Here is a 13,978-nt window from a genome sequence, read left to right on the forward strand (position 1 = left end):
ATGTCATTGCTGATTTCGGAAGTGATTACATACGCTACACAAAAATCTAGTTTACTTATTTTGTGTTTCAAATCTTTTCATCATTCATACAATTCTCTCGGAAATTCATCAACCACGACCATGATTTAAGTAGCATAACAAATGCTTGATTAATGCAACCATGTACTCATATGATTAAAAACAAGGCAATCTGATTAACCACGTACACGTTAAGATCCTCTTTTTTCCTTTTCATTAAAACATTTCCCTCGAAAAATAAATTATTAATTTAAGAATGAAACATAAGCCGTGGTGAGATATACATTTTTCGTTAAATAATTCGTTTGTACTAACAACAACTGCAGACATACAATGCAAATTGATTGAACATAGTTTCTGGATCTATTTTCCACACTTTCTGATCTGGAATAGAAAAATTTGTGGACTGAGGAAAGGTATCTTAACCAGCTAGTCGTAACTGCGTTTACAATTTTTGATCCTACTTCTGTGTCTGGACACTGGGATAACCATAATTTTTCACCCCATTCTGTGCTTCATTAACCAGAAATAGCTTCTCATCATTGTTAATCATGTCCACATAAAGAATTTTTCCACCTTGTTCTGATAAAATACAGGAACCATTTGGAATGTCCAAATGTTTCATCGATTCCTTTATAAGCTCTTTAATGCTTTGTGGAACCCATAGGACCACTCCCTCTTTTCTTTCCTCTTTCTGATCCCATGGGTGGAAAGGAAATACTATACACCTCTTTCTGGGAATTTCATTTCTTGACTGCAACATTGGTGTTGCTGCAAAATTGTTGAACGCATATGATTTGTTAGAATGTACATGGGGAAAAAAATTATGTATTTCAGTGGATGTTGGGTATCCGAGTAGTTAAACTTAAAAATGCAAGATACGATTCTAGGACATAATGTGAATGGTTTTAATGAATTTTAATTGCTCACGAAACATAAGAATCTTGACATCCCTAACGTTCAAAATACAGAGTATCTAACAACCCAGGTTCAAATGCCAGCGTACCAAACACCTAAAGATCGTCTAAGATGGTATTCTGTGCTCAGAAACTTAACCATACCTTGAGTTTCATGAATACTGCTGGACAACTCAGCCAACTGAGAAACTTTTGCAACTTCGAACATTTTGATCATATTTCTATTTCCACCGGTATGAGCTTCAAGAAGAGGTGTATTTCCCCATCTTCCAGAAGGAAATATTAAAAGATGTTATTTTGCAGTTCAATAAACAACACAAAAATGCTATTCTAAGATCCCTCCAAGTTAGCAATGAAATAAGTTTACATTAGAACAATGAAGGTGCTAATGGAATATAAATTATTGTCTGATAAGAATGCTAACTCAATATTTGGTCCATACCTGTCCTTGGATAAAACACTTGCTCCTGCTTCTAGAAGTAATTCAGCCATTGTAATCAAACCTTGAGAGGCAGCTACGTGAAGAGGTGTACGGTGATCGTAATTTTTGGCATTTGGATTGATTCCACAAGCCAAAACCCTTTTTAAAAGGTCCAAGTCCTTCTTTACAACAGTCATGCAGAGAAAGTTACCAACATCATCAATAGTAAGGATCGCTCCCGAATTAACAAGTACAGATGCTACTTCTTCATGTCCATTCTTGATGGCTTCAAGCAAGGGAGTGGCTCCAAATTTATCTAAAACAAACGGGTGTTTAAAATGTAACACTATTTTTTCTTCAAAGAAGCATTTTCAATAAAATATTGTCCTTGATTTGGGTTTTAAAGTTCAAAAGCTAACCTGTGGAATTGATATTTACTCCTTGTTCAACAAGAAAGGAAGAAATATCTACATATCCTTTTGATGCTGAGACATGCTGTAATAGCAAACATAAAATCAAGTTAATAAGAGGGAAACGAGAGGAAAAATCAAATCCAAGTATTTGTTTGACGCTACTGTGTTGAGTAGATACTAGAGACAAATTAAATTACAAGTAATGGGAGAATATAGAGATAAATTATCTATATGTAATTATGCATAATGAAGAAATGGAAATGTGTTATTAAAATAAGTTGTTGATACCAAAGGTGTTCTGCCATCATAATCAGGCTTATTGGGATCTGCCCCAAATCCAATCAAACGTTTAACAACGTCGAGGTGACCATCATGAGCGGCACAGTTCATTCTCGTAGCTAGCCCTGTTTCCAGGTTTCCTATAGTCAGGTTGAAGTCTGATACCAAAAGCTTACGCTGAACACTCAAGTTTTTTACCTGTCAGCCAAGTACAAGCATGTATTATAAACTTATCAACTGAGAATCTCTATCCCAAGACCTAACAATTCCTTCAGTTAGTAAAAAGGCCATAAACTACTATTTGTTAAACATACCTCAAGGAGATTGTTTAAGACAATACGACCATCTAAAAAGTACATCTTCAGTATTTCAGTAAAGGATTTCATATCAAGTTGCAAAACCTTGGAAAATTCACGAGCTTCAACCGTGGAAGTTTGAGGCATATTGCAAAAAAAAGAAATCTGGCCAAAGTAACAATGGGTACGCAATGTGATTGTCTCTTCAGTATCACCATCTTCTCTTTTTACCTCGTTCTGTTGACAACAAGTTTAAAAATGTGATATAAAATAATTCATCATTAACAATGCTTTTTTATGCATATCATTTACTGATTCTGATTATACATTTCAAGTTTTCTTATATCCATTTTAACTTGAAATATTTTAATGAGACTATCTTATATATATGATAGTTTGTTTTGAGTCACGTACAATTCGGTCAGAACATAAAGGGAAGCACTCATGTTTCTTACTATCTCTGCACAGTCGATTCCTTATTCAGACAGTTGACACTAGAGGAGGCAGTTGTTTCAAATAATATAAGCAGTAAAATCATGAGTGAAAGTAACAGTGAAGATGTTACTCTGAATTACTGAAAAAATAAGAAAAATATACATAGATACACAAATGGATGGGTTAATTACTGAATTAGTGAATTCTTACCAGCTCACCATGATATACAAAGTAGAGTTGATCTGCAACATCTCCTTGCTCCGTAACCAATGCTCCTGGGAGGAAAAACTCTTCTTGAACTTTGGTTGCCTATTTCAATTTAAGACAGATTTTTGGTTTATAACTTTTGTCAAAAACAGGAAATACGTTAGATATAACAAAATAATAACATTCAGCTAAAATTAGAGATGAAAAAATAGGAATTAACACACAATATTTTTACGCGAAAAATCCTCATCTGATAAGGAAAAAATCGCAAATAAGACTAGAGAGGCGGAAGAAAAATTATAATCTTTTTCTAAATATAAGGAAAGAATAATAATACTCTCTCTTACAATAGGAGAATATACTCACTTAAAGACCCTCTATTTTTTATCTCTCTCAAATGAGGAGCTACAATTTGGGATGAATAAAATAACGTATTGAAGGTGTTATTTATATGAAAAGGAAGGAGTATAATTACTAAATGCATGTAAAAAATTTCTACATCGCATTTAGCTATTCCTATGTCTACCTTTTATTGACTTTGTTGTCACAAAATGGTTTTACATTCACATGATTTTTCAAAACAAGCACTAAAAATGATAACTAAGCATAACTACTAATGAGCAATTAAGTGAAAAATTACGATTAGAGATTAAGAAGACTAAATATATGAAGAGAAGTTGAAATATAATAGTATAATTGAATAAACTTTTTTAGAAGCACCTTTTGAAGAATTTTTTTTTTTAATAAATTAAAACAAACATAATAGGTTGAGAATAGAAAATTTGTAACATCATACAAACAAAAAGGAGAAAAAAAACTAATATGATATATTTGAGTTATAAATTAAATTTTATATACATTGAAAATATTATAGCAAGTGTTTAAATACTAAAACTAATTAACCTTTGATTGATTAGTAAAGTAAGCAACAAATTATGAATGAGTTAACAAGCAAACATCATTTACTTGTACAATTTATTTCTTCTAAATATAAATAAATTTTCATGAAATTTACAAGCAAAATTAAAAAATTAAAAAAACAAAAATATTTAATTATGACTCCGAAGAAATCTTAACCGCCAATAAATAAGTTAATTTTGTTTATAGAAAATTTTATTTCATATTTTTTTTCTTATGCCAAATTGTAAACTTCAAAATCCAACTATATATTATATATCGTAGATGATATATAGTGTGAGCATATGTAAAGAATTAATGTCTTACAATCTGTTTTATAAAGGCCGAAGAGCATCCCTTGAAAAGAGAAACTTTGTGAATGAACTGCTCATATAAACTGATTAAAATCTGCAAAGAGGAATAAATAATGAATAATGTGGAAAGTGGAAAGTGATGAAGAAAATAGAGATTTTGTATTTGGTAATACCTTAGTGCGGATGGTGGTGGGTATGTCTTGAAGAACAGAAGGTGCAGTGTAAGTGTGATCATACTTGAAGCGGAAGCGCAAATGTTGTTGAATGTCGTGACGTATCTGGCGGTCCAAATTGTTGTTATCAACATACTTAATAATATCGGACATCTTATCTCTGAACCTCTCCGTCCTAGAGCCTTTGACGATCAACGCAGTCATGTTGCCGAGAAGGTAAGCGCCGAGAATCATGTCAAAGGAAACATAAATCATGACAAAAATCATTTCCCTGACATTGACGGCGTGGATGTCTCCGTAGCCAACAGTGGCCATGGTAACAATGGCAAAGTAGAGGGAAGTAACGTAGCGCTTCCAGAGGTCAACGTGTCTGAAGTCGGAATAGGAATAGTCACCCATCTTCAAGGTACCGATCCAGGTGTAAGACTCCTGAGAAGGAGGCACGGTGGTGGCAAGATAGTAGAAGATGCATGCAGCGGTGTGGGTGCAGTAGAGTTCAACGACCAAGAGTTTGACGATGCGGGTGAAGAGGTAGTTGACCCTGGTGTCCTTCTCGAGGGACTCGAAGAATTCGGTGACTCTGAGAGCACGGGTGAGTCTGAGCCAGAGGAGGTAGCGGAGGGGCTCTTTGTGGCCGGCGAGTTTGTAGATGTAGTCCCATGGGAGGCAGGAGAGGAGGTCGGGGAGGAAGCGAGACTTGAGGTATCTGAGGGCGATTTGGCGGTGGTCGTTCGAGTGGCTGGCCAGGAAGAAGCGGACCAAGATGTCCATCAGGAAAGCCAACTGGCCGGCGATGTCCAGGAGGAAGATGTTGTGGGGTAGGCCTCTGAAGAAACCAAACTCCATGGGAGTGAAGAAGGATGAGTACACTGCCCATATCAGAATGAAGTGCTTCCACGCCACGTACCACCTATTCATCGTCAAATAAACATTATATTTAACTTAATATGCCCCAATCACCTTGCCCTACTATTATTATACAACTTCACATTCTACCTTACCCTTTTCCCCAGAGACCATATCCTCTTGAATGTATGGTGGAGTCTTTTATTTTTTAAAAAAATTAAAAAAGTAGCATTAAAAAATTAAAAAAGTAGTGAAACATAAGGAAAGATGTAGTAATAAATAGGGTAAGGTGAGGTGTTCAGGCAAACGAAGAGAGGAATTAATGTTGAAATGCGAGAGGTCGCTGTGTTTGATGAATGATGAGCAGTGAGTACAGCTGGTGAGACCTTGGAATGGACAGTGGACACTATTTGGTCCAAGATTCAAATAAAACGATAAAATGAAAAAAGAAAGAAGAAAAGAATAAATGAAATATTTAGATAGATAGAATTAAAAAGAAGTATGAGAATGAAAATTTGGTATTTTCTTGTTTGTTTTTCATGAATCCAAACAAAGGGATATATAGATGATAGATAGGGGAGAAAGATGGGTATGTTTATAGAAATAGAATCAAGTAAGGGAAGATGCATGGAGGAATATGAAAAATAAAAAAGAAAATATAATTGGAAAAATGAAGTACCGGTTATGAGGATGAATGAGAAATGGGTGGCATGCATGAGCATCGGCGGCGCGTGTGGCATAACAAGGGTTGATGTATCCTCTTCTCTTCCTGCTGCTTCCTTCACCTCCGCCATCACCACGCATTATGGTCTTCTTTCCCAACCTAAAACTCTACTACAACATATATGTAAAGGACAAGAAGCTAGCTAGGTTTTGAGCAGTGCTAAATAAAGAAATATGTTACTTAAATAGCCTCTCAAGAGTCATCTATCTCTCTCACTTTCCTTTTGTACTAAGAACGCTACCATATGCATGTCATCCGAACATTTAACAGTGTAACCTTAGTGGTGACAAACAGAATCCTAAAAGGAATTCGCTACTTTAGATTCTCATTAACTTCCATGTCATTTTAGCTATCCGCCTCATAAGACATAAACTTACACCCTACATTTTTCTAATTTCATAAAAACTTTAATTTAAGTTTTATGTTGCTAGAACTTTCAAATCAACACAAAAAACAGGGAAAACAGCCTATAACTTCAAAAAATTATAAATAAATCAAATGATTAATTTTAAAAAGGTTAAATATATTTTTATTCCTCTAAATATTTTGAAATGTTAATTCTACTTCTTATAAAAAAATTAATCCATTTTTAATCTATGCATTTATCTAAAAACATCAAAAGTGATGAACGACTAAAACTATATCACTTTTTAATAAATGTAATGACTAAAAACGTATTAAACTTTTATAGGGATTAAAACTAACATTCTAAAATATTTTGAGGAATAAAAATAAATATATTTTATCCATTTAAAATTAATATTTAAAAAATATTAACAATAAACCTTCTAATATATTCTTTTAAACACACACTTCACCATTGATTTAAATATATTATAAATATTGTGAATATCACCTTTTATTTAACGAACTTTTGTCTTAATTTTATAATTTTTAATAAATTTCAATCAATATATAACACATAATGTTATGAAGAGTGTACACTCATCTAAGTCATCTTAAAAATAATAATAATAATAATAATAATAATAATAATAATAATTAAGAGACCATTTTCAAGAGCATATACTTAATTTCATCCATATTTGCAGTACAAGTGTTCTTATAAAGATCGATCTGGAAACTATTTATTGAAGTTATTTTTTTTTAAATGTAGTAATGAACAATTCTCTTTAAAGAATTAACTTCAAGAAGAGACTTTGTTTCTCAGAATGATCAATTTCTATTTTACTTCAAGAGTTTGCTAAGTAGTTGTGATATTAAGGTCAATAAATTTCACTAGTCCTATATATATACTGTGATAAAGAAAGCGTTGTGAACAATTAGCAATTTTATTAAAAAAATTGTAAACAACAGTGATAAAGAAAACAATAAACAAAACCTAAAAATATGCGAATTTAAATTGCTAGAAAGATAAATTTTATTGATTGTTCGAGAATCTTGTTTAAGACAATTAATTTAAATTTATAACTATTGGGATTTAATCATGTCACTTAAAACAATGTCCATTATCCTAAGGTATAGGAGACGATGGAACAATTGTCATATTCATGTGTTCACTTTTTATTGTGTTTAGAGTCTTTAGACCATAATTGTTAAAATTGGATCGAATTGGCCAATTCGACATACGGAACAGACACAATGATTAGTCTGACAATTCTTGTGTGTCTTGAAATCAATATGAACTAGTCAAACTAGCAAAAATCAATCAAGAATTAGGTTGAACCAGTCTTATTAAAAAATATTAGAAAAGGTTATTTAAATTTATTTAAAATATTTTATGATAAATAAAAAAATATAAATTATAATTAATTATTTTATTTATACTTTTAATAAATTTCTTTTAAATATATAATTTAGCCATTTAGTTTAATTCAAAAATTTTATTTCATAATATTTTAGATTTTATATTATATTAATTTGACATTTTTCTATTTTAAATATAAAATTATTATTATTAATATATATTACATTTAGACTTTTACATGCACTATAAATATTTAAAATATATAAAATGGTATTTTATTTTAATTTTATTAGTATTAGAAATTATGATATTAATTTATATAATTATTATTTTGTGTATTATTTAATTATCATTATTCACTCAGGCACTATGCTCTTGTGTCATTAAAAATGTATTTCTCTCATTTATGTAAACTTTTTGGGATTATTTTTATATTTTCTCTATTTTAGATTTTGAAAGGAAAAATAAAATATGCAAATTTATATAAGAGAGACTGTAAACTCATATAAAAGATAAGAGGTTATGCATTTCTATTCTATTTTTTCTTTCTCTTTTAATTGTAACAACGTTTCTTTATAATTATCAAATGCTTTTTTTAATAACATGATTATATAAATTAATATTTATAATTAAAATATTCAATACAAATTTTAATTTCATCGTAATTCTTTTTCGTGTTTGATATCCTATATATATATATATATATATATATATATATATAAATTAATTAATAAATTTAAAATATTATTTAAATTTATACTTTTAAGATATATTTAAATTTAAAAAACTCATGTAAAATTTATCATTATACTTAAATTTTAAATAATTATCCATTCATTATATAACAACTCCATCATAATACAAATTAAAAATGTTTGTTTTTTCAACTCATCGTAAAAACAATGGTGATTAATAATACAAATTAATAATCATACCAACAATGGTGATTTGACACCTTTTTATTTTCAGACTTTGTACGTTACTTTATAAAACTATTTTTTTATTTCTTATAATACATAAATTAAGTATATTTTTAAATTAAATGTGATAGGTAAGTTGATATTAAAAAACTTAAAATATCTAATCTTTTTAGATCTAGCTCCTCTAAAGGGAATTATGATTTAAAGGATAAAATATAATAATAATCATTCATTAAAAAATCAATAGTGAAAAATTGTGATAAAATTAAATATATATATATATATATATATAATAAAATTTAAAATTAATTATAATATTTATTATTAATTTTTCAATCAATAATTATTGTTGCACTTTATTTTTTAAAGTGCAATCTCCTTACCTTAGAAGAGATAAATTCAATTTTTTCATGTGATTAAGAGTTCAAGTATTCTTTTCAAAATTAAAATGTCATTAGTATGATTATTATAATATTAATTATTATTTGAATGCAAATTACATTAATAGATTATTAATGACTCTTTTAAACTTAGATATATTATTTTAAAAATCACTAATAGATTTAAATTAATTTAAATATATAGGCTATTCCACATTAAAGAGTGATGACCTGATGATGAAATTAAATTTTTATTGAATATTTTAATAAAAAAAGCTATTAAATTTTAACAATGTTATTCTCCTAATTTTTTAGATATATGTTTTTTTTAATGTATGATTTACAAAATATTTTAATTTGTGTTAATTTTTTAACAAATTTTAGTTTGCAAATGATTTTTATAATTAATATAAATTTAAAAATATAAGTTTTATATGTATAAATTCAAAAAAAATTTACAATTATTTTTTTTATCAAATTTTACTTGTGAGGACTCTATTTTTTTTTTCATTTCCCATTTTTCACCCTTACTCATTTTTCAGCCTCACTCACTCTTCCTTACACAACTCATTTTCTCTCCAAACTCTCACTTCTCCTTTTCTCTCTTTTGCTTGTGGCGATTCTTGGCAGCTGAAGGTGCATAGGGGGGGTGAACTGATTCCTCAAGCTGATTTCTTCTCCGTTCACTTCCAAGCTTCTCTTCTCCTTCATTCTTTTCTTCCCAAAGCTCGGAATCTTCACCCGAGGTAAGGGAAGCTAGTAAATTTGGCTGTTTTCGACTCAGAATGGGTCTTAGGTACTTCTATATTGCTTGTTGTTGGATAATTTCTGGCAGAGAAGGGTTCAAATGAAATTTTGGGGTTTTCGAAACTTTGAGGAAAATTTGGGGTTTTTGAAGATTTGTGGTTGCATGTTGAAAATGAACTGTTTTTATTGATGTTTGATGAAAATTGGAGATATTGAATGGTTTGCATGTTGGATTTCTGTTGAGTTATGCAGATTTTGGTTTAATTTTTCGAAAATGAAGTGTTGCTGCTGAGCTTCGCACTAAGCGCTGTTCATCGCGCTGGGCGCGTGGTCACCAGGGGACCCCATTTGGCCAAGCTCGCTGGGCGCAATGATGAGTGCGATGGGCGCGCTTGAGAATGTGGGTCTCTGGTTGGCCCGCACTGAGCGTGACTTGGACCGCGCTGGGCACGATACTCGTTGGAACTTGCTTTTGGTTTCTTGAGGTTGCGCTGAGCGCGGCCCTTGTCGCGCTGGGCGTGGGACTCCTTGGGAGTCTCTGCCTTGTGGGCGCTGGGCGCAATTCCGAATCGCGCTGGGTGCGAGACCAAGGGGTGGTCCCTGCCTTCCCCGCGCTGAGAGCTGGGTTAGGTACGCCGGGCGCGGGAGACTCCTTTGAGTCTCTGCCTGGTCAGCGCTGGGCGCAATGGCCATTGCGCCAAGCGCGAGAGAGCCTTGGGTTCTCTGGCTGAGTCCCGCCGGGCGCGGGCACACCTGCGCTGGGCGCGCTGACCCCCCCTGGTGCTCTCTGGTTGCGTTGCGCTGGGCACAACCACGTGTGCGCCGGGCGCGGAGATGAGATTGTTGTGTATGATGTTTTATGTTGAGTTGAATTGAAATGAAAGGTTATGAAATGATGTCTAGTAGATAATGTTGTTGTTGATATTGAATTGTATCTGGTGAATGTGTTGAGAAGTGGTGTTGTGTTGTAGATGATATGTTGAACTGTGAAGCTGATGTGTTGAGTTGTATAGTTGTGCAGTGTTATGTGATGACTGAATTGTTGTAGGCCCAAAGGGCTGAGTTGTTGTAGGCCCAAAGGGCTGAGTTGTTGTAGGCCTAAACAGCTGAGTTGTTGTAGGAGATCTCCGAGTTGATATGTGTGACGACGCATTGCATGCTTATTGATGATCATGTTGAGAACCGATGGGATGTATGTTGATGAAGTGTTGATAGTTGTAGTTTTTTTTATTTCCTAAATCTTTCTATATGTTGTTCCTTTTTATGCTAGCTTACCCTTTGTATTTTCATGTGGTTGGACTGCTATGATCGTACTATGTACGGGAGCAGAGCAGGGATAGGTGGTGGATAGTGGTGAGTCGATAGCTGATAGATGGAGCTGACTTCTATGGATGCTTTGTCTGTTTTGGTCACTTGGCATAGTGACTTTTGATGTAATTTTTGTATTGCATGCCCTAACTCTAGTCGGACTCGAGACATATGTATATATTTATATTCTAGACTCTATATTTATATACTTGTTCTACTCTGTCTAGTGTTTCCGGTGTGTTATGGTGGTGAGTGTAGTGGCCAGCTGGGTCGTTACATTACTTACCTCTCAAATAATTTGTATAATTAATATAATTTTGATTGAAAAATATATTTTTACCTATAAGATTAATAAATCTTCTATAATTATTTAATTTTAATATTTATTTATAGTTTTTAAATATTTCAAATAATAACGTATAACTATTTATAAACCTGTTCAACGTAGGGTCAATATTTAGTTAAAATATTAATGCTGAACGCATTGAACCAATCCAGAAATACGTTGTTGCTTATAAAAATAAGCTTTTATGGATGTTTTTTGTTTCTTTTTTATTTATTTATTTTTTTGAGGGAGAATATTCTTAAAGACTATTGAAGCGTGAAAAATCTGAGCATCAATTCGAAATTCAGATCCAATTGGCATCGTATGCCACTGCGAATCTGTGCTCGAATATATACCACGCTTTATCACATTATAATATTTCCATTTTAGTTAAAACGATTCTCATTATTGGAGACTTTCATAGTATAAATTACATTTGATGTCTACATGTGTATCGATATTCAATACTTCCCTATCTTCAAACTCTTAATGAATTACTTTAAGTGGTTATTTTAGTCTGTTAATCATATAAATTATAATTAATTTACTTCTTTCACTTTTAATTAACGTAACTACGGATCATAGAAAACTTTCATTTTTCATTTGAGCCAATCATGAATGAGGAGGGCGGGTCATTTTGAATTTTAAAGTATGCTTCAGCCAAAACCTTATGATAAAACATCCTAAGAGTCATCTAAGATATTTGAAGTTAAAATATATATGTGAAGGAACGGCAAATTGTTTTCTACAATAAATAAATAAATAAATTTACTTTTAGTCTTTGTAGCATATCATTTTTTTAGATTTGGTCTTTAAAAATTTAATTTCTAAAATAGTTCTTGTAAAATTTATTTATTTTTACTTTAGTCTTTGTTATTATGTTTTAATCCTTGTAATACACTATTTTTTCTTTTTTATCTTATAATATTTGAATAGTTTGTTTTGGTCTCTACTATTTTTTTTTATAAAATGGGCTAATTCAAAAACAAAATGTTATAGGATTAAAATGAAAAACGAGATTATTAAAAAATTATTGGTATAAACTATATAATGACTACAAAATATGTTGTTAAATCACTATCAAAATTAACACTTAAATTATATGTAATTATGTGTCAAATAGATATTTACTTATATATATTGTACTTTTAATGACATTTTTTTGTAGTGTAAGAAACAAAACATATCTAAACAAAATTTAAAAAAAAAAATCTCTAAAAATAAACATATTATGCAATAATAGAAGTCTAGAAAACAAATAGAACAAATGCTAATAAATCAATAATTTACTCACTTTTGTGTTTCTTGAAATTACTACTCCCTGGATCTCAAATATCTAGTCCTCTTAGATTAATGAACATGGTTTTAAAAAATATTTAATACATGTAAATTTAGATTAAAAAAATCTTATTTGAGATCTTATTATTATAATTTAGTAATAATTTTTTTTATTCATAGAATAGATTACAAAGATATAATGGGAATTGAATCTAAATTCTCTCACTTGTAGCTGCTTCAATCTCATCCTCTTTAATCATTAGACTAACTCTAATAATTTTAATTTTGTAATAAATAAATGGAAAGTTGATATTTGGTAGAAAAAAGTATATTAAATGTGAATTTAATTAATTGAGAAAAAAGTGTTACTTAAGGTTTGAAATTCTAAAATTTTAATTATTTTGAGAAAATAAAAATATTAAAAAGACTAAAAATTTGGAACGAAAGACGTAAATAAAAAAGAATTGCAAACAAAAAGCGAGATTAAACAATTTTTGTGGACGATAAAACACAAGTTAAATATTCGAAGGGGGATGAGGTTAAAATATAAAGCTAAGGCCCATTAGATTTGTTCTGGGCTTTTCGTTTCTTATTTATATTTTGACTCATGCATGCACCTCCTTATATTAATAATATATTCTTATTATAATTTTTTCTAAAATATTATTTCTTAATATTATATATCATGATCCAATTATTTACTGATAAAATCAATCTTTAAAATTAAATGTTCAAATTTCAAAGCACTCACCCCCTCCTTCCTCATTTTTCAAGAATTTAAAATGGACTAAATTTTAGAATGATAATTTTCCTTTCAAAATATAGAATTTTATGATTCTTGTACACTCTTCATTTTATATGCATCCAATTTTTATAACATTGAATTTAATGTTTTTAACAAAAATAATTGGAACAATATTTTCATAATTAAGGAAAGTGCTTTTTGGAGGATTTTTTTATTATATATATTTCTGAAAAGTATTTTCCAAAATATTAAAGGAACATTTGGTAGGGGAGAATTTTTTTTACTAGGAATAGCTAAAATTTGTTTGTTTAATCATAAAGGTTATTGAAAATATTCATACAGGATTTTTAAAATTAAAGATTTTAATGTTTGGTTACAATAATATATTCTTGGACATTTTTTTTAAATATCCTTTATTAAAATAATCTTATTAGATATATTTATTACCCAAATCCTATTATAAATATGACATTAAATTTTTTTATGATCTAAATATTTTTTAAAGATAATAAAAAATTAATTACATATATAAATAGTTTTTTTATATATAATATTATTTGCATTTGACAAAACTTAAATTATTTTAAAATGTTGAAAACTTATAGTTAAAATTATTTAAATATAAAA

The 13,978-nt window shown here is 30.2% G+C and overlaps 1 protein-coding gene across 2 annotated transcripts; it reads right to left on the reverse strand.

Annotated features, from left to right (window-relative positions):
• Window positions 1–248: 248 nt before the first annotated feature.
• Window positions 249–6,146, reverse strand: LOC109799476 (potassium channel SKOR). 2 transcript variants are annotated; one of them, XM_020360047.3, is made up of 10 exons: window positions 5,896–6,146; window positions 4,371–5,280; window positions 4,211–4,291; window positions 2,990–3,088; window positions 2,363–2,581; window positions 2,058–2,246; window positions 1,776–1,851; window positions 1,378–1,672; window positions 1,080–1,201; window positions 249–789 (listed from the first exon to the last, which is right to left on the reverse strand). In XM_020360047.3, the coding sequence occupies exons 1-10, from the start codon at window positions 6,018–6,020 to the stop codon at window positions 479–481; spliced, it is 2,427 nt and encodes an 808-aa protein (XP_020215636.1). In that variant the 5' UTR covers window positions 6,021–6,146; the 3' UTR covers window positions 249–478. The 2 variants fall into 2 exon arrangements, with proteins under 2 accessions (XP_020215636.1, XP_029127279.1); XM_029271446.2 differs by lacking the exon at window positions 5,896–6,146 and adding an exon at window positions 5,372–5,807.
• Between the last annotated feature and the right edge of the window lie 7,832 nt (window positions 6,147–13,978).

The sequence above is a fragment of the Cajanus cajan genome, chromosome 2 (assembly GCF_000230855.2).
Source record: "Cajanus cajan strain Asha chromosome 2, NIPB_CcT2T_4, whole genome shotgun sequence".
NCBI lineage: Eukaryota > Viridiplantae > Streptophyta > Magnoliopsida > Fabales > Fabaceae > Cajanus > Cajanus cajan.

Bases quoted from the DNA above. Each gene is read 5' to 3' on its own strand.
- LOC109799476 (XM_020360047.3), bottom strand. From the start codon at position 6,020: ATGCGTGGTGATGGCGGAGGTGAAGGAAGCAGCAGGAAGAGAAGAGGA. The intron at 2,582-2,989 runs GTAAGAATTCAC...TGTTGTCAACAG, and splicing joins TTGTATATCATGGTGAGCTG to AACGAGGTAAAAAGAGAAGA. The intron at 790-1,079 runs GTATGGTTAAGT...ACAATTTTGCAG, and splicing joins CAGTATTCATGAAACTCAAG to CAACACCAATGTTGCAGTCA.